The sequence below is a fragment of the Oncorhynchus mykiss genome, chromosome 12, assembly GCF_057628025.1.
Source record: "Oncorhynchus mykiss isolate SJ-2025 chromosome 12, ASM5762802v1, whole genome shotgun sequence".
Lineage (NCBI taxonomy): Eukaryota > Metazoa > Chordata > Actinopteri > Salmoniformes > Salmonidae > Oncorhynchus > Oncorhynchus mykiss.
Genome location: NC_143033.1, coordinates 83,546,985 through 83,571,723, shown reverse-complemented (window position 1 = coordinate 83,571,723; position 24,739 = coordinate 83,546,985). Strand labels below are relative to the sequence as shown.

Below are 24,739 nucleotides of genomic sequence, written 5' to 3'. Positions count from 1 at the left end.
TTGATCTGTCAGAGTGAAAAATGTGAGTATGTGCTTTTCAAATGGAACAGCAAGTCTCACAACCCCGTGAGTGCAACCCCTCTTTACATTGCTGAACCCATCCATCTGTTACACCTACAGGGGGAGAAACATAGTATGCCATTCTGAATGGGCCTTGTTTGAAATGCAACAGCAGCATCTAGTGACTGAATGAATAACTACATTATATTCAGGAGGCTCCTGCAAAGAGTATTTTTGAAACACACACTCGCACGTACACGTACCTAATAATTTAATTCAGACTCCTATTGGCTATTTCAATTATTATTATACTAAGGCAAATTAACAGAAAGTGTATGACTTGGGTTGGCATTATGCGTTGAGGGTTAAGGGGCACCCCCAACATGATCAGTGAAAACAGAAATGATTACCAGACTTATTAAGAAAGTACTATTTATTAAAGGTTAATATCCATGACTACATGCACAATACAAAGATTGGTGACATTGTCCTATCCTGAAGACCTCGTTTAAATAAATAGTTTGAAGAATACAGCCTTCAGTTGAAATGGTTAGTATATCAAAAGAAGATTACAAATGTGTAAAGACCACAGCCCAACAAGTGTCTTTTCTTGTATGCCTTCACTCCCTCGGGTCACAGTTTGAGAAATGGAGCGAGGAAAACATAAAACCTCTGTTACAGGAGTCCGTAGCCTGGCTCCAGCTAATGTCAAATGTGAGATACAACTGGATTGCTTTGATAATTGTAAGTACCCCATCCTCCCATAAATTGTCAAATGTCATTAACATTTAAGAACCCCTGTGGATGAGGGTCATTTCTCTCCTATCAAGGCACAATGCCTTGTCTTCCTTCAAGGCTTCTGATTAATCATGTCAGTAATGTTTGCATATGAACATATTTGAGAGAAAACTTTTCCAAATCCAGGGTCCAGATAGCTTCAAATAGTGTTTATGGCATATAGAAACCATCAACATAAACAGCTGAATACAAGCACTTAAAACAACCTAAGTGGTTTCTGGTCCTAGTCTAGTCAATTTGACCATAAATCTGTTAGTATTGTAAATCTAGTCTTGTCAATGCCTGGACATGTCTGGACAATGCCTAGCTACTCTGATCTGTATGAGATCAAATCACACTCAAATGTTGTGTCTCCAGAATTCTCACTAAAAATATATATTGTTGTATGTGTTTAAACAATACACTACCACATAGGTTACATCATGACACAACAGCACTTTCAAACACGGTGCATCTGCGTGGCAAGATTTAAACAAGTAGGGAGCAGTGATTACCACCTCTGTGTATAATTAACAGATGCACTAGAATAACCATCCTTCTCTGCAAACCTGACACGTTAGCTTTCTTTGGGGTAACGCCTTTGTTGATTCATTTTAGTAAAACATTTAAAGCATGGTCTGCAGAGTATGATTACAGTGGGGAGTTCAGTTGAAGTGGTGTAGCTAAACTCCTCTCTAGGGAGCAGAAAGACAGTAGACGTTGTGGTTTCTTTTCAGTTACATCAGATAAACACATTTTTCTTCTGTGGGTAGCAGAGCCTAACTCCTGATCCCATGCAGCTGAGTAAAATGAGATTGTGGTGTGTGTATGTATGCACACTGCATGTAACAAAGGAAAATATCTAGCATTTCATCGGCCTACACTTTGAACACCAGCTGCTAAATACTCGATCTGGTGTTTTTTTTGTGGTCAAGGAAAAACAATAGGCAGTTAGTTCATTGTTGGGTTTACTTTGCCTCCACCCTTCCTACAGTAGTGAAAGCCCTTGCCCTCAGCACTCATAAAGGCACAAAGAGGCACCTCACAGGGAACTCTGGCTGGGGTAGGGGAGGAGTCATGTCAGGTGTGCTGTCCATCATCCTGCCATATCTATACCGACAATTATTCACTGGGCTCGTCCATAATAATCACCAGTTTTGACAGGAGTACAGCCGCCAGTGAATGCTCTAGTGGGGTTATGGGGGTACAGACCTGAAGGGAGAGGAGTAACCTCGGCCAGTAACCTGTCTTATCTGAGCACTAAGGGAGAACAGAGATAGTGTATCTTCTTCCCTCGTCCTCCAGCCTGGGTGGAATACTTCACTGATAAGACTGACTGCACTGAGGAATTAAATGTATTTTCAACTGATGAGAACTTGGTCCTCAATGCAACACCGGGTTTGCCTTGCAAACTTCTTTGTTAATGTTATAGCTTCAAGAACTCTTCCAGTAATTACAACATTTTCAAATCGGAAAATGTTGCCTAAGGAAATGTTGCTATTATTTGTCCTTTCATTGGAATTTTACACTTCATATAAGACTACAGTGCTTTACATTAATGTGAATTGGCAAATTGATTGTAATGGTCACGACATCTTATACTCAAGGGAGGGGAAAAAAAACAGTACTTCCAAGTTTGCCGTTCCAGAAGAACTTCACAAGAATATTGAATACAAAACGAGAGCTGGATTAAACTAGAGGTTCATTACAATGACATCCCTAAGAGTTGCATTACTACGTTGTAATCAAACAAGCTACCAATCTAGTTCACACCTGGCCCTGAATAGTTCCCTTAAGACAAAGCTTTCCTCCAGTTGATTAGCTTGTTTTGTTGCATGTGTACAATATATCAAAAGTACATTGTTTTACTAACAGCAAAGCAAAAGAGTAAGTCTGCAGATTTGAGATTAATACATTGTAGAGAAGGGGAAACTTCACATCACTGTAGTAAACCTATGTGCATTAACACTGCTCTAACTTATCTACTTCATTCAATACCCCACTTAAGGCCTCTGCTGTCTACTTTGCAGCCCCTTTGCTAGGCAGCTCAATTACCGGTGTTCAGTCAATAATTATGTATGTTGAAGAAGCCCACACTGGTTGGGGACTCCTTGACTGTGACAGTGACAAGGTTGGCAGTGACGTCAGTAACAAACACATGCTCGATCAGGCTGTGAGTGGGCTTCCAGTCCTGGCCGGTCTGGACTGAGATGGACAAGTCCTGACTGTTACTTGGGTAGGGAGAATCCTGGTCAGAGTCTGAGGTGCTCTCCTCACCGGTGCTCATCTCACTCAGGAGGACCTTGGCCTGCTTGCCACTGTCTTTGGAGGCAGATCTCTCCCGCTTGCCCAGGATGTCTCTGGCCTCTGTGGAGGTGTTCTGGACAATGCTTTTATCAACCCTCCCTTGTGCCCTTGTTGTAGTCAGCCTCTCAGGCCTCTCTGCCGTGAAACCCACTTCACTGGTCTCCTCAGCTTTGACCTTATCAACTCCAGAATGGTTCTTTCTGGGCTGCTGTCCACCAGGCGTGGCAGGACTCTGGACAGGATTTTGCTCTTGACCATACTGACCAACTGTGTTTTTCCGTGCTGGGTTGGCGGTGCTTCGCAGGTTGGACATTGGCGCGGTGCCATTGCCTGGAATACCGTTGCCCTGTGTTGATTTGTTCACACTCTGCAGGTTTAGTGCCTGAAGGCTTGCAGCTTGGTTGGCGGGGCCTTTAGGAGTGGAGAAGGGGGAAGCAGGTTTGTTATTGGGTACCTGCTGCAGTGGTGTTTGCCCAGGGGCATCTGGTTTCTTCTGCCCGTTGTGGGAACCCAGCTGTGGCTGAAAAGCTCCTTGTGGGTTGCCATTGCTGGTTGAGAGTTTGGAGTTATGCAAATTCAACACTGCTACTCCAGATTTGCTTGCAGTTGTTTTTAAGTCCAAACCTGCTCCACTGTCCACATCAGAGACTGACAGTTTGAAGTCAGAAGCTTGACTCTTGCTCTGGTTGGATCTCTGGTTGAAAGAGAGAGAAGCTGAGGTATTTGACCGGCCAGAGCCTGCAGTGTTCATGGAGTTTTTAGTAGTCCCACCCTGGGCCAGGGAACATCTGCCCTGGACACTCAGAGGGCCTCTGCTGTTCAACCCCATGAAGGTGAAGCTGGCTGGGTGAAAGGGTTTCGTGATTCCACCTCGGAGGTCTGCAGGGGAGTCTTTGGCAACTGTCTTTATAATCTTGCGCTGGCCCTTGTTCTGTTGAATGGCCTTCATTTCTGCAGGCAGTGCTTTCCTGCCTCGCTTCTTCCTCGGGGGCTCCGGCTTGGCCACAACAATCTGTGCTTTCTTCTGAGGGACAGGGTGGAGCTCCCGTGTTCTGGGACCCGGCTTTGCCTTTCTATCATTGTTATCATCGTCGTCGTCATCCGATGAGGAGGAAGAGGAAGAAGATGACGAGGATGAGCCAGACGAAGATGACGATGATGAAGAACTGCTTGACTTTGACACTTCAGGCACAGTTTCCTGAAATGAGGAAGAGAGAAGTCATATTACATTATATTTATGACATTTTGGTTGAAAATACTTTTCAATATTTGTAAAGGTCTTGAGGAAAGCATACCACAACTTTTCGAGGTCTCCCCCTCGGCCTTTTCCCTCTCTTGCAGATTTGAATTTCCTTTTCTTGTTCACTGTAAAAACAAAATATAGGAAACAGTCTTTAGCAGTAGTTATGGTAGAAGTAGCGCAGGAGTCAAGGATACAGACCGAGCACTGTTGAGTGTTTTGGAAACCATCGGAGGAGAGGGTATTCTATCACTAAACATATACACTGTGATCCAAGACTTGTAGCCTTCTTCTTGACAGAGACATATGGACTGTGTGTTCATGGCGAGACAGATTTTTTTACAAGTAACATCTCGTGAAGTATTGTCTGGTCTTGCAACGCCCAATGCTGGGCAAAAACAAATCAGGGGTTGCAATACAAATCCCCAGATGCTCATCTGAAAACATTAGATACGCTTTCACTTTTGGAAATTCGGTTCCTGTTTTTGTTCCACCCCCCCATTTCCTGCTGTATATGCGTTTAAATCATTGTTATCCTTCTACAAATGTATGTTTGCAAAGGAAAGTATACATTTGAAATAAAATATTTTCCCTGCTTCAGTTTTAAGATTAACTGGCACTTACTTATGACTCCTTTTATTTTACAAATGAATTATTTTATCCCTTACCAATACAAAATAATGTATTTTTATATCAAATGTATATTGAACAGAACGACCATCAAATAAAACTTGGAAGGGTTGGGAAAACCTAAACTCATATCGATGTGTTTACAGCCTGAAAACACAGATTGTATGCCTATCTGTGGGCTCCACATTGGCTTGAATGGGGCACTACTAACCCCTGCTGGAGCATTTCAGAGGGCATTGTTTGGATATAGTGGATAGCTCACTCAGTGAGGTCCTGGGCAAATAGAAACTCACCTCTTGTTAAATGCAGCCAATAATCTTGGGTCAAGGATGTTCGCTTGGGGCTCCCAGCTATTGTGCCTGAAGCAAAAGGAAAATATGTCCATCAAAATACTCAAATCACTTAAAATGTCCAAATTGCAGTACTTCTTGGTAAAAGTTGATGATACAAGTTAGTCAATACACTGATTGGACCATAGTGTACCACTAATGAAATTTAGGCCTAGTGTAACCTAACCTAGTGACTAGAGACCTAGCATAACCTATACCTTAGTGACTGTGTAGCGATAAGAGGCCTGGTGTAACCTAACATAGTGATTAGAGAAAGGAGGCCTAGTGTAACCTCGTGTAGAGATAGGAGGCATATGCAAAGAGCTGTGAGTGGGAGGCTTAACTACATAGCAAAGGGGGAAGATAAGGAGAGAAGTTTATTTAAAGCCAAGTGTGTAGGATCTGCCACCTTCACAGGAATCAGAGAATCTCAAGAGGGCCAATATTGAGTTAATGTAGAAAAAGATTGCCAATTGGCATGCAGATTATAATTTCCGCCAGCCACGTCTTACTTGTTTATATCACAACAAGTAAATAACTGACCAAGTCATGGCTCTGGCAGAATCCGACAGCAATGTGAGGATTTGGGTTAAGAACGGGGTGTGAGTGACAGGCAGAATGCCCATTGATGATGGGATTAATAGCAACAATGAAACAGAAGGGACAAGGGGAAGGGCAACTGTGACAAGGACGCGCTGGCAGCTGGAGCGCCCGAATGGGGGGAAAAGACTGATTTACGAAAATGATATGTATACTACCGAGTCACGTTAGGCAATAAATAAACTATATCACACATACATTTAAACAACTATCACAAAAATTAGGCAAGTGTACCAACTGGACACTGTAGTTTGTGGGATGTGTGAGAGACTCGGCATACGTTTCCCAACACAAACTTCTACCAACTCCTGCTTGTAATTTATTTATCAATAAAGCTAGATTGATAAACCATTAACTTGAGCTCCAGTAAGCGAGTGATCAAATATGAGTTTCTATAGCCTAGTTTGTGTGGCCTAATTACTGAGAAAATGTTAAATAGACAAACCAGCAGATATTGAATACGAGAAACCAAAACGATCTGTTTGTTTTGCATAACTAACTAGGTTAATTTCCAAACCTTAAAACCAACAACAATAATAATAATAATACTAGCAGCAGGAGGAGGTAAGCGTAAAACCATTATTTCTCGTTTTCACGTGCAGCATGTTTTCGAGCAAATTTAGGGAATGTATGAATCCTTTACTACAACAGTGAAGCAAAAAGCGACACGTTGTTGTTGTTTTCATTGTTTGAGGCTGCACTCGCAGCTGCAGCACCACTTGTACTTACTTGGATGACCATCCCCTCCACTTTACAAGAAACTCTAACTTCCCCTGCGAAAATAGAGAAGGGAAATGTTACCAAACTGTGGGCAGAAAATATTTTGGGATATGAGAAAATTATATTTTACAACATCTAACCTTTCTTAGTCGTTTGTTCAGGATGCATTCAGCGTCGAAAACCTGTTCTCCTACGGCGCTCAATTCCTCCATGTTCGCTGTTGCCTACTCTAGTATTTTATGAAAAGAATGGAAAAGAGGGCGGAAAGAAAACGCATTATCGAAGCTTGTCCCTTGGCAGATACCGTCCCTGTTAACATCACACCTCGACGTGTGACCAATCAAATCGTTTTCACATAATGTGGTCAAAAATTGTCTATTATATTGACAAGATAATCGAGTGACCGCTCAAGCAATGGAACTACATGTCCTCAAAGATGGAAGGCAGGAGGGAGGAGGCCAGATCAGGTGAGAACATTCTAGCCAATGAAAGGACAGATACGTGTCTGAACAACAATATACAATCGTTTTTTTTGTTTCCGAAATGCCACGTGCGTCCACATATATCAGCGAATTTCTAACATAACCATTATGAAACTTATAACAGATCAAATAAGGCTCATGTAACAAATGAGCAATTACATTTTTTGTTGACCAAATTGGACACTCTCTCATTGACCTCCATGCAAAAAATGCCTCACGTCGTGGCCTGTTTCGTGGACAGATTTTGGGCGGAGTAAAGTCTCTCCCTCGCCTCTTCCTCTCTGTTGTGGTTTATTGAGCACCACAGTGGCAGCGTCATGATACCCATAAAACCTAGCGGTCCAACAGGGAAATGGTTCCAATAATTTTTCCACCATTCATTTTTCCCATAGTGGATTTTAGAAACACTTAAAAATAAGGGCTGTACTCCGTTTGGGCTTACCCTGGCGTGACATTTTGATAAACATATAAACCTCTCGGGCAAGGTGACTTTTATAAATATATTCGGCTCCATTTACGCTCAGATTCGAAAATGCTAATTAGCATCATGCACTACTACATGCAAGCTCCTGCACGTCATCTCTAGCTGACACCTTGTCTAACAGAAGTTTAGCCAATTTATTCATTACTACATTTAGCCAACATTAGATAGTTAATCCAGAGATTCTTACCTTTACCCTGATTCGACAGTCTCGTCCAGATCATCATGGCATTTGTAGCCAATTATCATATCATTTTGGGGGGGTAAATACAGGCGAATATATTGATAGAAGTCACCTTGTCCAAGAGAGATTTACATGGTTATCAAAATGTCACGCCAGGGTAAGCCTACATGGAGTACAGCCCTTATATCCTGCCTATGCTGCTCTGTACCATCACTCATTCATATATCCTTATGTACATATTCTTTATGCCCTTACACTGTGTATAAGACAGTAGTTTTGGAATTGTTAGTTAGATTACTTGTTGGTTATTACTGCATTGTCGGAACGAGAAGCACAAGCATTTCGCTACACTCGCATTAACATCTGCTAACAATGTGTATGTGACAAATAAAATTGGATTTGATTTGATTTATTTTTAAGTGTTTCTGACCCCCCCCCCCACCTTAACCAATATATTTTCTATTATTTAAAATGGAAGGCCTTTAGGCAGGCCTGTTACTTTATTGTAATTGTATTACTCTTCTGGCAATGTTCACTAGCATAATGATGACCTGTAATGATAGTTTGTCATAATTTACATTATAATTAAAAAAGTTAAAATGGAGATTTATGTAATTTCCTATTAACTTAGATAATTATCTTGTCACGTGTTGTATTTTCACATATTTTTTTTAACAATTAGTAATCACCATGTTAAATCCAGTTGATATGTCATCAAATGACAATACATATAAAATATATCCGTTAGGTCATGTCAAGAAATACAGTACTGTGCAAAGGTTTTAGGTAGGTGTGAAGAAATGCTGTAAAGTAAGAATGCTTTCAAAAGTAGACATGTTAATAGATCATATGTATCAATTAACAAAATGCAAAGTGAGTGAACAGAAGAAAAATCTAAATCAAATCCATATTTGGTGTGACCACCCTTTGCCTTCAAAACAGCATCAATTCTTCTAGGTACACTTGCACAAAGTCAGGGATTTTGTAGACATATAGTCAGGTGTATGATTAAACAATTATACCAAACAGGTGCTAATGATCATCAATTCAATATGTAGGTTGAAACACAATCATTAACTGAAACAGAAACAGCTGTGTAGGAGGAATACAACTCTGGGAGGAACAGCCATGTTCAGCTAACCAGGTGAGGTTGCTGAAGACAGTTTACTGTTAAAAGTCATACACCATGGCAAGACTGAGCACAGCAACAAGACACAAGGTATTTATACTACATCAGCAAGGTCTCTCCCAGCCAGACAGGGATTTTCAGATGTGCTGTCCAAGCTCTTTTGAAGAACACAAAGAAACGGGCAACGTTGAGGACTGTAGATGCAGTGGTTGGCCAAGGAAACTTACTGCAGCAGATGAAAGACACATCATGCTTACTTCCCTTCACAATCGGAAGATGTCCAGCAGTGCCATCAGCTCAGAATTGGCAGAAAAGTGGGACCCTAGTGCACCCACCTACTGTCTGGTCAGAAGTGGCCTTCATGGAAGACTAGCAGCCAAAAAGCCATTCCTCCGATGTGGAAACAAGGCCAAGTGATTCAACTATGCATGAAAACACAGGAACTGGGGTGCAGAAAAATGGCAGCAGGTGCTCTGGACAAAATTTGAAATATTTGGCTGTAGCAGAAGGCAGTTTGTTTGCTGAAGGGCTGGAGAGCGGTACACAAATGAGTGTCTGCAAGCAACAGTGAAGGATGGTGGAGATTTCTTGCAAGTTTGGAGCTTCATTTCTGCAAATGGAGTTGGGGATTTGGTCAGAATTAATGGTCTCCTCAATGCTGAGAAGTACAGGCAGATACTTATCCATCATGCAATAGCATCAGGGAGGCATCTGATTGTCCCCAAATCTATTCTGCAGAATGACAACGACCCCAAACACACAGTTCTTAACGGCTTTCGCTATCTTCAGCGTGAAGGCGTTCTGGAAGTGACGGTATAGCCCCCACACAGCCCTGATCTCAACATCGAGTCTGTCTGGGATTACATGAAGAGCGAGAAGCACCTGAGGCTGCCTAAATCCACAGAACTGTGCTTAGTTCTCCAAGAAGTTTGGGCCAACCTACCTGCCAAGTTCCTTCAAACTGTCTGCATGTGTACCTAGAAGAATTGATGCTGTTTTGAAGGGATAGGGTGGTCACACCAAATATTCATTTGCTGTAGATTTTTCTTCTGTTCAGTCACTTTGCATTTTGTTAATTGATAAATATAAATTAACATTTCTATTTTTGAAAGAATTCTTACTTTACAGCATTTTCACATCTGCATAAAACTTTGGCACAGTGTTAATGTACAGGATATTTTCCCTAAACAAAGGACATATTCAGACTCTTGAAAGGTATTTCCATTCCTTTTATTTATACAGAAACTTATAGGTCCACTCACTCACTGCAGAGTCAGTATCCTGCTGACTACAATCAGCAACAGGACGTGAACAGATTGAGATCAATCTGGAGCTCAGCCAGCATGCAAATCAGTCTCTGTCCCTAATTGACAGCCCATATCTACCCTGACCATCAAGTGTATTAACAGACAGATCACTTGACTTGTCCTTTTTATTTTTTACCCCTGACAGATTGTTTCCACTGCTCGACTTGTTCAGTTTGTTTACCTGTCTCTAGGAATTACACCTTAACTATAGAAAGCTTCCAATCAGTCCATTATTGTCTTGAGTTATGGCAGAGGAAGAAACCGTGACAGAAGCAGAGAGACTGACGGAATCCAACATTGGCATTAAACAAAAGAAATGAAGCATTTAAAGCAAAGTTGTTTGCAACTCTGTACTTGCCAGTGGGCAAATATCTGTCTGCTTGTTTATTTTAATACTGTATGTTTGAGGTATCAGTTGCCCTTTAACCACTAGGAGAATGAAACCTATCTGAGCCTGTATCTGTGGTTAGTCAAATTCAACTTTTTTCGCTTATTACATGCTTAGGTACATTGCACACATTTCTATATATCAGATTGTGCAAGCAAATATTCTTCACATGTTCCAATTCCCATTGATTTGTATACATATTCAGACATGCATACCTTCTATCATTTTTCTCCTTCTTGAATGCATTAAACGACACAACCACTATGAAGACCACAAGAAATCCAGCCACTGCTGCCAATCCAACAAAGATATTTGATTTTATGTCCTGACGGAGGTCTGAAATACGAGACGTAATGCAAATGTACACAAATCAAATGACATTACATGGTCAATAACAGACATGAATCTAAGTTTTATTCAATTTTGTCATTTGTGTTTAATATTCGTACATTCTATATACATTGCGTTAGACAATAGATTACTTTGGCTGTGTAATGAAGGAGCAGGTGTAACACACTTTTTGGGTCATTAGCCTGATATAAACTTACCCTCTGTGGCAGAGACCAGCATGTGTTTTGTGGCATCCAGGTGGCCATCATTGGGATCAGGCTTGATGCCTAGTACGTGACACATCAAGGGGTATATGTTCACTGTCTCAAAGGGGCCCACCTCCAGGTTCTTTTGGAACGCCGGCCCCACAGCCCTGAAGATGGGCTTCATGTCCATTTCTTCGTTGTCAAAGCCATGCTCCCCCGCGTTGAACTGCACTGGGAGGAACTGTAGAGACAAAGAGCCAAGAAGAGTCAGGGTGATCAAATCTGTGTGAGTTCATTTAGAGTAGGAGAGGTGAATGATCAGAATGTTGCAATTCATATTGATCATCATAATGGGAAGCCTGAAGTCCAACTTGTCTTTCTATGATTCACTTTCAACTGGACAGCAGAGGGAGATGTTGACTAACTGAAGGAAAGGGTTGCTTGAGCAACCATTACATCTGCTCAGTGCTTATAAGAACCGAAACGGGAGAATTTCCCTGTTCTCCATTATTAGACACATACTGTTAAAAGGACTGTTAATCAGGTTAAGTGGGAATCCTTTCATAAACTAAGGAGGACTAAACATCACATAGTTCCTTTGGTCATTCAGGACAACTACTTTGATCATGAAATGGATATTACGATGGATTGTATGAACAGCAAGCGATGCAGTTATACGGACACTTTTTATCTTCACTTTGTTCACAGAAAATACACTGATATATTTAGATACACAGGGAGAAGGTAGGCTAATTACCATAGATATTATGTAACCCTTCTCTGAACATGCATAACATTTGCTTTGATAAAACTGAGAGGAGAATCTTTTGAAATGTCTAAATAAAGGGTCCGTAAACAGGAGATAACACAAGATGGTCAAATACCCTAAACTTATGTATTTTGATAATTAGACGTTACACTGAAGATCAACTGAACTACCACATACCCTCACTGGAACCACAGCCTTCAATGAGTTTATATGCGTTCAGGTGTGATCACTTCCTCTGATGGGTTACTGTCAGTATAGCATTTGAAGACATTTGTTATTTTGCTATTTTTGTTTTACAGTATGTGGATGTGTAGTGGCCATCTCTTGTATAGAGAAATGAGAATCAGATTTTTTAATGATTTAGTATCACTCAATGGAGTGATGTAGCACTTTCAGTGGTAAAGTTGCAGGCAGCAGGGTTAAGCCAAATGTAAATGCTAATGTCGAATTTTGTGGCATGAATATCTTCATGAAGCATTAGAGAGCTCTGCATGCCATCAGCCAAACCTGCATTATCCTGGGAAGGTGGTAATGCACTTGATTAAAATTGTGATGTATTAAGATTAGAGTTGAATTCCTTGTTTCCGGTCTAAAAGATTCCATTTTCTCCATCGCTACAAACCAAATTCACTTGGTAATTCCTTCAATATTTGTAGTCCATTGAAATATGGCATTTTATCAGAAATCACATAATGCATGCATGGGGATGCATGAGGTTGTGCCAAACTGTACTGTATATTATAGAAGTTATTAAATATTCTAGATGCCTAAAGATATACCGTATAGGCTACATGGTTATTTTTAAACCAGCTTCTTTGCTCATACTATGTTCACTGAGGCCAATCCTCTAATCAGTAATTCACATTAAAGCATGGAATTGGAAAGTCTACAACAATATGCATGTTTAGTCTCACAAAAGTAAAAGTATGCCTTCATTTCACTTTTTGCGTTCCTGAAATTGGTTCTGTTCGTGACGGAATCCCTTTAAAAAAACGTCTTCATTTGTTTAAGCAAACTACTATTATTAAATACTATAGAGACATGCTATGAACTCACCCCGTTAATGACATATCCAGGGTCAGAGAAGAGAATGATGGGTAGGATGCAGTTGTTATTAGCAAAGTGAAGGTGCTTGGGCATCTCCTCCTTCTTGAAGACATGAAGGTGAGGGTGCGCCCCCTTCAGGGCGTTGTAGACCTTATCCAGCATGCCCTTCTTGGGAAGCAGCATCCCAGAGGGCCCAAAGTCCACCAGGTGAAAGGCTATATCTCTGAAGGAGAATCCGGGAATCCTGGAAAGGGTGATCTCCTTCACCAAGCCGTTGCGGTACACATTGCTCATCCCATGGTCAGCGGTGATGATGATGTTGAGACTATCGGCAAGTCCGTTTTGTTCAGCCAAGCTGCGGATGTAGCCCACTGTTCTGTCCACCTGCTTGACCATCTCCCTCCGCTCAGGGGAATCAGGCCCGTATTTGTGGCCTGTGCCATCAGGCTCCCCAAAATACAGTGACACAAAGTCCAGGTCCATCTCACTGAACCAGGTGCCCATCACCTTCTCTACGTTCTCTTGCCATTTTGTCTCGTTTTTGAAGTCATAAAACCGTGGTTCCACTTCCTTCACTGTCTGCATCTCTCCCTGGTAGGTGGATTGCGTGCCAGGAAAGTGAAGAGAGCCAGCCCTCAGGCCCTGAATATACAAATGGGGATGAAGAGAGGTGTCACGCGCACACACACACACCGTCTTACACACAGTCTTACAAACACACACAGACACACACAGTCTTACATACAACACTCACACACACCGTACATGCATACATGCACAGACATTTAAATGGCTACCCAGACTATTTGCATTGACATAACATTTGATTTGATTTGTATTAATGTAAAGAAAATGCAGGAATGATTTAAGATGAAGGTGCATCTTAAATCATTCTGACCTGTCTCTGGGCTGTGATCCAGATGTCCCACCACTCATTCTTAAACTGGGTAACATAGTAAGGCAGTTCCTCACTGGTGGTGATGTTGAACCACATGTTGTGGATCACCCCATGGTTTTCAATGTAGCTCCCTGAAAAGAGTCACTGTCAATCTCTCAATATTCAGTCTGCCACATTCACATGACAAATTCTATCAACTTTATAGCCTGTGAGTGCCATGGCGCTTCTTGGACAAGGTCTTATGACTGACACTGGAGATTAAAGGAATTTAATTTCAAGGAAGTTAAAATGTATTTTAAACTGGCACTGATGATTCAAAAGTTAAAAATTAGAATTTCTGTCAAGGAAAATAGAAATTCCTCCTTCAGCCTTCCCAACATAATCATCTTACTCAACTCTGAAAGCTGCTGGACCCTGGGACATTGAATTACAGTTAATTCCTTTTTTCCAGTCACATTCACAATTCTTATAAACTAAACTGGGAATGACTTGTGATCCAATAATTGGAGAGAAAAAAGGACCACCATGACATGAACATGAACCTCCACAGAATCACTGCTCTCTTGGAGCCTGTAGAAAGGGTTGTGCCTGGGTATCGATCCACAGTAGGTACCTGTTAGGAGGGTGAAATGTGTGGGACTGGTGATGGTGAGGTAAGGTGGGGTCACATATATGGCCTTGACCCCGTCTTTGGCCAATGTGTCCAGATTCGGCCTGTCCACATCGCGGTCGTAGTCCCACCTGAAGCCATCGAAGGAGACGAGCAGTACTTTATGCTGGCCTTTGGTGCTGTATCTATCCAGTGGTACACCTGAAGAGGACGCGGCCAACAGGAGGAAGAGACTCACTGTCCACAAACATAGTGGGTACGACACAGAGCTGAGACTGTCACTTTACTCCGATCCTTGGGTATGCAGGCTGTTGCTATACACCCACTCCAGCACCTCATGGTTAAAGCCCCTCTCCTTCCCATTACACCTGAGCACATTTCCCTTCCCTGTGCCAGCAGCATGTGATCAAAGTTTCATCTTATCTGATCATATAGTATCTAGTTGATTAGATGGATGTTTGCTCAGCACATTTATGCATGGTGCTTGATTATGCTGTTATGTACTGTGTAATTACCATCCAATGTTTGTTCCTGTGCTTGTATATGAACAATTTTATTGTGATTGCAAGATATTAAATCAGTTCCAGAATGTTGCCAACAAGACTGTCCGCTTGGCTGTTATGTTCATGGATTTTGTCTGCCTGTCTGTCTGTCCGTTTGTCCATCCGTCTTTCTGAGTTTCTAGTGAATAATTGACAAAGGGGAATGACACGTATGGATTTCACCTTGAGTGTGGATGGTACATGATCGATCTGACGCCTAGAAAATTGAGAAGAAAATGGGAGGATGTACCTCTTCATCAGTGAACTCCAGTCTCTAGGGAAACCGTAACCTGGTAGTATTTACTATTTAGTTTAGTATTTTATTAGCATCCCCGTTAGCTACTGCTAAAGCAGGGGCTAGACTTCCTGGGGTCCAAACAAAACATAAAACATGACATAATACATCATCTAAATAGACAAGAACAGCACAAGGACAGAACTATCCTAATCTAATAGCAACCTTGCATCCTGATATCCTGATCTCACAGAACCAGGGTGTATACTAAGTAGCTGGTTTGAGGAGTTAGCCAGGTAACTTTCTATGGCAATGAATGCTTCAGAACTAACCTTCTCTGGAGAGGCTAATTCTGCGTTTAGATGGTACGAGGTAGACAGCAAACCAGATGTCATTGTTTTCAATGAGAGCACGATGGTATGCGTTGCTATGATGATTTCACTAAACAGACAGTTAGAAAACAACGCTACGGCAGACTGCTAAAGTCTGAACTTTGGCGGCAAGTCCCGTCTACCATGACGACTGACGGCATTCACCGCCAGGCTCAGCAGTATTTACCGTCATGCTCTCATTGAAAACAATGACATTTGGTTTGCCGTCTTCCATGTAACTCAGTTTATCCTGAATGAAGTGTCTGAGTCGCTAGTTGAGGACCAATGAAATCAGATTGCCACCCTCTTGCAAACATTGCGTAATCATTTCCTACATTTGAGGATGAACACCGATTCAATATTTTATAAAAAAAAAAAAAAAAATGGTGTTAAAAAATAGTTATATTTGGGCCTCCCGGGTGGCGCAGTGGTTAAGGGCCAGCTGTGCCACCAGAGACTCTGGGTTCGCGCCCAGGCTCTGTCGTAACCGGCTGCGACCGGGAGGTCCGTTGGGCGATGCACAATTGGCCTAGCATTGTCCGGGTTAGGGAGGGGTTGGCCGGCAGGGATATCCTTGTCTCATCGCGCACCAGCGACTCCTGTGGCGGGCCGGGCGCAGTGCACGCTAACCAAGGTTGCCAGGTGCACGGTGTTTCCTCCGACACATTGGTGCAGCTGGCTTCCGGGTTGGATGCGCGCTGTGTTAAGAAGCAGTGCGGCTTGGTTGGGTTGTGTATCGGAGGACCCATGACTTTCATCCTTCGTCTCTCCCTAGCCCGTACGGGAGTTTTAGCGATGAGACAATATAGTAGCTACTAAACAATTGGGGAGAAAACGGGGTAAAATTCAAACAAAAAAAAAGTTATATAAAAATACCTATGACATTACATATTTATTAAGGACAGGATGCATTTAAAAGTTCACACGCAGTAAAACTTTTGTATGACATTGTACAATTATTTTATCGATAGAAGTGGGGGGAAAGATGCTGTTTGCGTTGATATGCACACCAAAGCACATCAAATCAAATGTTATTGGTCACATACACATATTTAGCGGATGTTATTGCGGGTGTAGCGAAATGCTTGTGTTCCTAGCTCCAACAGTGCAGTAGTATCTAACAGTACACAACAATACACACACTAGAATTAAGAAATATATAAATATTAGGACGAGCAATGTCGGAGTGGCATTGACTAAAATACAAAATAATAGAATATAGTATATGCATATGAGATGAGTAAAACAGTATGTAAACATTATTAAAGTGACTAGTGAGTGGTCCATTATTAAAGTGGCCAGTAATTCCATGTCTATGAATGTAGGGCAGCAGCCTCTTAGGTGCAGGGTTGAATAACCGGATGGTAGCCGGCTTGTGATTGCCATTTATCAGTCTGATGACCATTTAACAGTCTGATAGAAGCTGTTTTTCAGTCTCTCGGTCCAAGCTTTGATGCACCCGTACTGACCTCGCCTTCTGGATGGTAGCGGGGTTGTTGATGTCCTTGATGATCTTTTTGGCCTTCCTGTGACATCGGGTGCTGAAGGTGTCCTGGAGGGCAGGCATTGTGCCCCCGGTGATGCGCTAGGCAGACCGCACCACCCTCTGGAGACCCCTGCGGTTGCGGTCGGTGCAGTTGCCATATTCGGTGGTGATACTGCCCGACAGTATGCTCTCAGTTGTGTATCTGTAAAAGTTTGTGAGGGTCTTAGGCGCCAAGACAAATTTCTTCAGCCTCCTGAGGTTGAACAGGCGCTGTTGCGCCTTCTTCACCACACTGTCTGTGTGGGTGGACCATTTCAGATTGTCAGTGATGTGTACGCAGAGGAACTTGAAGCTTTTCACCTTCTCCACTGCTGTCCCGTCGATATGGATAGGGGAGTGCTCCCTCTGCTGTTTCCTGAAGTCCACAATCAACTCCTTTCTTTAGTTGACGTTGAGGGAGAGGTTATTTTCCTGGCACCATTCCGCCAGGGCCCTCACCTCCTCCCTCTATGCTGTCTCATCATTGTTGGTAATCAAGCCTACTACTATTGTGTCCTCTGCAAACTTGATGATTGAGTTGGAGGCGTGCGTGGCCACGCAGTTATGGGTAAACAGGGAGTACTGGAGAGGGCTGAGCACGCACCCTTGTGGGGCCCCTGTGTTGAGGATCAGCAAAGTGGAGGTGTTGTGTCCTACCTTCACCTCCTGGCGGCCGCCCGTCAGGAAGTCCAGGACCCAGTTGCACAGGGTGGGGTTCAGGCCCAGGACCCCAAGCTTAATGATGAGCTTGGAGGGCACTATGGTGCTGAAGGCTGAGCTATAGTCAATGACACTCACTGTATTCCTCTTGTCCAGATGGGATAGGGCAGTGTGCAGTGCGATGGCGATTGCATCATCTGTGGATCTGTTGGGGAGGTATGCAAATTGAAGTGGGTCTAAGGGGTCAGGTAAGCACTTCATGATGACAAAAATGAGTGCTATGGGGCAATAGTCATTTCGTTCAGTTACCTTTGCTTTTTTGGGTACAGGAGCAATGGTGGACATTTTGAAGCAAGTGGTGACAGCAGACTGGGATAGGGAGAGATTGAGTATGTCAGAAAACGGCATTAACGATAGGTGATTTAAGAAAGACGGCACTTCTAACAGCCTATTTCACATCATAACCTGCTGAATTTGCAAGATCACTTCATAATGATTTCAGAAAAAAACATGTGCCACTGACTGATTTTTCAGTATCATCTCAATGATGAGTTAGAATAGCCATGTGTGGCTGCTGCAGGCTGCAACGAGACATGCATGCGCAGTTACAAGCCTGCTAGAGTTAGCGGCAGGCAGATGAGCAATATCCACCATGGTAGTACGGATGAAGCCTGAGCTGGAATGTGAAGAGATCTGAAGTTAGTTCATTTCAGAAAAGCCTGGGTACATCAAGCTATGTACGTAGTATACCCCTCAGTTGTTCTGTAAACACCAGAGAGAATCCCACAACATCAGGAACCATCCGTGTTCTTGGTTCTCCATTTGCATAGGCTGGACATGTGATTCATAGATGCTACTGAATGCAAGGGAAACACATGGAAATGAAAATGCAATAATCACAAAAGTCGTTAGCTCCTGCTCAGTTCACCTGGCGTGAACAGAGCCACATATCATATTGTATGGAGTAGCATCGAAAGTATTTCTCCCACTACGTTCCCCTAACATAGACATATTACTTTTAATAACTCACTCCTCAATGTGTTTTTAGCATCGGGCTAGTGCTAAATATCCTTTTAGATTTGGAATTTGCCACCATGACCATGGACAAACAAACAACCACCAAAACAAAACTATTGGCTGTGGCATCTGTCTTTCTAGCGCTTTACTTCAAATAATTTACCCTTCCAGACACTGTACTGTATATCACTCACTGGTTTATGATGCTACTTTATCAATGTCTATCAAATTCCCTGACAAGCTAGCCCTTCAAATGGGTTCTTTCTTTTGTCCTTGGCGGGAGTTCAAGGGAAGTATCTAATCTTCACGGAGATAAGGGATAGCATTCTTCAGCTCTCATTTACCTTATTCATATTCAGTAGCTGTTTCATATTAACTCCATCCCTAGTCCAACGTCAGCAAGATTTGGTGGAGCATTTAGGACTGTTGAGACCAAGGGATACTCTCAGTTCTCTGCCATGAGAACTTTATCAAAAAACACACACACTAAACTTCAGGGGCAGGGAAACTTTATACTTTATATGACCCTCACAATTCTGTTTATAATTTCCACAGGGAATCTCTATTTTTGTATCTTGTGGAAAAGTTAATTATTTGTCTTTTGCACTCCCTGCTGCCCATATAATACTATTGCACCACGCATCTTCAATGCCCTTGGGGCGGCAGGGTAGCCTAGTGATTAGAGTAGGACTAGTAACCGGAAGGCTGCAAGTTCAAACCCCTGAGCTGACAAGGTACAAATCTGTCGTTCTGCCCCTGAACAGGCAGTTAACCCATTGTTCCTAGGCCGTCATTGAAAATAAGAATTTGTTCTTAACTGATTTGCCTAGTTAAATAAAGGTCAAATAAAAAAAACATAGAGATTACAACTAAGGATACAATCACACTCAACAATACAGTGAAACTCTCTCAAATTGTATGGATCTTATTTTCAGTCTGACCACCCATTTGGAAGTTGGAGCATTACTGTCTTCTACGAGAGATACAGTACACATTACATGTTATTGATTGAAACATTCCATTAGATTAAATGTGGTATTCCTTGTCATGAACCGACTTTGTTCAGTCTTTAACTGAACCATTTCCCCTAGGTTTCATTTCCAAGTACTCATCGATAAGGTTTAAATGACCAGCATGCTGTTTGTTTGAGCATGCAATGTTTGGTGGCTGATAATCATGGGGTCAAGTACAGGCCAATGTTCAGAGAGCCCACTCGCTGTGTTTTGAATTGTAAGTAAACAGACATTTGATGCATGAATAGCCCTCTATCAGGTTACACACAAATAAGCATTTAGCTCAGTATCCACTGTGTCAGACCGGCTACTACTACTATAATTGTGTTTATGGTTAAATCTGTTGAGATTGCATGTCACATTCATATAGCTCATGCTGATACAGTGTCAAATGTGGTTTCTGTATTCTAAACAATAGATTCATCACTTGTATGTTTTTGCATCTGGGATATTATGATGGTTTGGAGCAGGGGAGGTAGTGATGTCGAATGTAGGCTTTTTGCCCACTAATATAGCTTCAGTTAGTTCTCATACGTATTCCTCCCTGCCGGCATTGCTCAGCAACAGAGCCAGCATAGCAGACCCCCTCCCTGCCTCTCCTCCCTCTCCCTTGTCGATGTTTGGCACTATCTGATGGGGTGTGATCCACAGTGGCCAGGCCCACAGCAGCTGACAGCCTCTCTTGGTGTTGTCATGTCAAGGGGAGGCTTTGTTAAAATGGAGATTTCTCCAGAGGAGCCCCCACTGAAACAGGGAAATGGCAGAGGTGGTAAAGAGAGAGGACTCTTTCACACCTGTCAAACACCCTGGCCATAACAGAGGGACGCTGTTGTGGCTCAGATGTTGGGAGGCCTTACACTCGGGTGCCTACAGTAACAGTACAGACTCACCATGGCCAGTTAACTGCCAAAGACAGCACGTTGCTCAGGTTCAGGAGGATGCTCGCACTCGAGGACGAGTCGCTCGGCTTTGATTTAATGTTTCATGCACGTTACACGTCCCACTCTGCCCGGGCTCTCGGCTGCTATTACTGTATTACTGTAATGTTACCGTTGTAAGGGTTGAAAGTATGTCAGCACTTCATCAATCTGAATATATGCCCAAACTACAAGGCTATGACCTTCACTGTATGGTTATGCCATTGCATTGCATTAGCTGTTTGCTTGTTGTCAGTGCTTCATGACACTGATTTGATAACAATGAGATGAACATTTAAGGAAGGCCACATTCTGTTTGCCCTGAGCAGCGTTGTGCAGACCAGCAGTATATTGAGTTAGGATGGAACGATTCATCTGAGGACTGATGACCATTTCTTGGATAAAGATGTATTGTGGATGCATTTCTACTCATTGTGCTGGTAGTGTTTCACATTAGATTTTTTCATTATTCTCTAAATGTCATTCTTTGAACTGTATATCTGCCATTGTCTGTACTTTGTGTTGCTACAGTGGGGCAAAAAAAGTATTTAGTCAGCCACCAATTGTGCAAGTTCTCCTACTTAAAAAGACGAGAGAGGCCTGTAATTTTCATCATAGGTACACTTCAACTATGACAGACAAAGTGAGAGAAAAAAAAATCCAGAAAATCACATTGTAGGATTTTTTATTAATTTATTTGCAAATTATGGTGGAAAATAAGTATTTGGTCAATAACAAAAGTTTATCTCAATACTTTGTTATATACCCTTTGTTGGCAATGACAGAGGTCAAACATTTTCTGTAAGTCTTCACAAGGTTTTCACACACTGTTGCTGGTATTTTGGCCCATTCCTCCATGCAGATCTCCTCTAGAGCAGTGATGTTTTGGGGCTGTTGCTGGGCAACACAGACTTTCAACTCCCTCCAAAGATTTTCTATGGGGTTGAGATCTGGAGACTGGCTAGGCCACTCCAGGACCTTGAAATGCTTCTTACGAAGCCACTCCTTCGTTACCCGGGCGGTGTGTTTGGGATCATTGTCATGCTGAAAGACCCAGCCACGTTTCATCTTCAATGCCCTTGCTGATGGAAGGAGGTTTTCACTAAAAATCTCACGATACATGGCCTCATTCATTCTTTCCTTTACACGGATCAGTCGTCCTGGTCCATTTAAAGAAAAACAGCCCTAAAGGATGATGTTTCCTCCCCCATGCTTCACAGTAAGTATGGTGTTCTTTGGATGCAACTCAGCATTCTTTGTCCTCCAAACACGACGAGTTGAGTTTTTAACAAAAAGTTATATTTTGGTTTCATCTGACCATATAACATTCTCCCAATCTTCTTCTGGATCATCCAAATGCTCTCTAGCAAACTTCAGACGGGCCTGGACATGTACTGGCTTAAGCAGGGGGACACGTCTGGCACTGCAGGATTTGAGTCCCTGGCGGCGTAGTGTGTTACTGATGGTAGGCTTTGTTACTTTGGTCCCAGCTCTCTGCAGGTCATTCACTAGGTCCCCCCGTGTGGTTCTGGGATTTTTGCTCACTGTTCTTGTGATCATTTTGACCCCACGGGGTGAGATCTTGCGTGGAGCCCCAGATCAAGGGAGATTATCAGTGGTCTTGTATGTCTTCCATTTCCTAATAATTGCTCCCACAGTTGGTTTCTTCAAACCAAGCTGCTTACCTATTGCAGATTCAGCCTTCCCAGCCTGGTGCAGGTCTACAATTTTGTTTCTGGTGTACTTTGACAGCTCTTTAGTCTTGGCCATAGTGGAGTTTGGAGTGTGACTTTTTGAGGTTGTGGACAGGTGTCTTTAATACTTTTTTTCCTCATTTTGTCTGTCATAGTTGAAGTGTACCTATGATGAAAATTACAAGCCTCTCTCATCTTTTTAAGTGGGAGAACTTGCACAATTGGTGCCTGACTAAATAATTTTTTTGCCCCACTGTATATGGGATATTATTAGCTGGTTATTTGTCCGTAGTGTATTAGCTTTGGGGAAGAATACACTTACACTTTTTATGGTTACTACATCAAATCAAATCAAATTTTATTTGTCACATACACATGGTTAGCAGATGTTAATGCGAGTGTACGTAAATGCTTGTGCTTCTAGTTCCGATCATGCAGTAATATCTAACAAGTAATCTAACCTAATAATTTCACAACAACTACCTTATACACACAAGTGTAAAGGAATGAATAAGTACATATATGTACATAAATATGTACATAAAAATATATGAATGAGCGATGGCCGAACGGCATAGGCAAGATGCAGTAGATGGTATAGAGTACAGTATTTGAGATGAGTAATGTAGGGTATGTAAAAATTGTATAAAGTGGCATTGTTTAAAGTGGCTAGAGATGAGTCAGTATGTTGGCAGCAGCCACTCAATGTTAGTGATGGCTGTTTAACAGTCTGATGGCCTTGAGATAGAAGCTGTTTTTCAGTCTCTCGGTCCCCGCTTTGATGCACCTGTACTGACCTTGCCTTCTGGATGATGGCGGGGTGAACAGGCAGTGGTTGTTGTGGTTGTTGTCCTTGATGATCTTTTTGGCCTTCCTGTGACATCGGGTGGTGTAGGTGTCCTAGAGGGCAGGTAGTTTGCCCCCGGTGATGCGTTGTGCAGACCTCACTACCCTCTGTAGAGCCTTACGGTTGTGGGCGTAGCAGTTGCCGTACCAGGCGGTGATACAGCCCGACAGGATGCTCTCGATTGTGCATCTGTAAAAGTTTGTGAGTGTTTTTGGTGACAAGCCAAATTTCTTCAGCCTCCTGAAGTTGAAGAGGCGCTACTGCACCTTTTCCACCACGCTGTCTGTGTGGGTGGACCTTTTCAGTTTGTCCGTGATGTGTACGCCTAGGAACTTAAAACTTTCCACCCTCTCCACCACTGTCCCGTCGATGTGGATAGGGGGCTGCTCCCTCTGCTGTTTCCTGAAGTCTACGATCTCCTTTGTTTTGTTGACATTGAGTGTGAGGTTATTTTCCTGACACCACACTCCGAGGGCCCTCACCTCCTCCCTGTAGGCCGTCTCGTCGTTGTTGGTAGTCAAGCCTACCACTGTATTGTCGTCTGCAAACTTGATGATTGAGTTGTGGGCGTGCATGGCCACGCAGTCATGTGTGAACATGGAGTACAGGAGAGGGCTGAGAACGCACCCTTGTGGGGCCCCAGTGTTGAAGATCAGCGGGGTGAAGATGTTGTTACCTACCCTCACCACCTGGGGGCGGCCCGTCTGGAAGTCCAGGACCCAGTTGCACAGGGCGGGGTCGAGACCCAGGGTCGCGAGCTTAATAACCAGTTTGGAGGGTACTATGGTGTTAAATGCTGAGCTGTAGTCGATGAACAGCATTCGTACATAGGTATTCCTCTTGTCCAGATGGGTTAGGGCAGTGTGCAGTGTGATTGCGATTGCGTCGTCTTTGGACCTATTGGGGCGGTAAGCAAATTGGAGTGGGTCTAGGGTGTCAGGTAGGGTGGAGGTGATATGGTCCTTGACTAGTCTCTCAAAGATGACGGAAGTGAGTGCTACGGGGCGATAGTCATTTAGCTCAGTTACCTTCACTTTCTTGGGAACAGGAACAATGGTGGCCCTCTTGAAGCATGTGGGAACAGCAGACTGGGATAAGGATTGATTGAATATGTCCGTAAACACACCAGCCAGCTGGTCTGCGCATGCTGTGAGGACACGGCTGGGGATGCCGTCTGGGCCGGCAGCCTTGCGAGGGTTAACATGTTTAAATGTTTTACTGACGTTGGCTGCAGTGAAGGAGAGCCTGCAGGTTTTGGTAGCGGGCCGTGTCAGTGGCAATGTGTGGTCCTCCAAGCGAGCAAAGAAGTTGTTTAGTTTGTCTGGGAGCAAGACATTGTGGTCCGCGACGGGGCTGGTTTTCCTTTTGTAGTCCATGATTGACTGTAGACACTGCCACATACTTCTCGTGTCTGAGCCGTTGAATTGCGACTCTACTTTGTCTCTATACTGACGCTTAGCTTGTTTGATTGCCTTGCGTGGGGA

At 42.9% G+C, this 24,739-nt stretch overlaps 2 protein-coding genes across 2 annotated transcripts; both read right to left on the bottom strand.

Moving 5' to 3' along the window:
- Positions 1 to 418: 418 nt before the first annotated feature.
- Positions 419 to 7,365, bottom strand: LOC110538562 (chromobox protein homolog 2). Its single transcript, XM_021625454.3, has 5 exons — positions 6,744 to 7,365; positions 6,613 to 6,656; positions 5,248 to 5,313; positions 4,380 to 4,449; positions 419 to 4,282 (listed from the first exon to the last, which is right to left on the bottom strand). Exons 1-5 carry the CDS (start codon positions 6,813 to 6,815, stop codon positions 2,843 to 2,845), a joined length of 1,692 nt encoding a protein of 563 aa, XP_021481129.2. The 5' UTR covers positions 6,816 to 7,365; the 3' UTR covers positions 419 to 2,842.
- A 2,726-nt stretch (positions 7,366 to 10,091) lies between these two features.
- LOC110538986 (ectonucleotide pyrophosphatase/phosphodiesterase family member 7-like) lies at positions 10,092 to 15,179 on the bottom strand. Its single transcript, XM_090191407.1, has 6 exons — positions 15,160 to 15,179; positions 14,438 to 14,715; positions 13,825 to 13,955; positions 12,936 to 13,568; positions 11,123 to 11,351; positions 10,092 to 10,910 (listed from the first exon to the last, which is right to left on the bottom strand). The coding sequence occupies exons 1-6, from the start codon at positions 15,177 to 15,179 to the stop codon at positions 10,663 to 10,665; spliced, it is 1,539 nt and encodes a 512-aa protein (XP_090047533.1). The 3' UTR covers positions 10,092 to 10,662.
- Between the last annotated feature and the right edge of the window lie 9,560 nt (positions 15,180 to 24,739).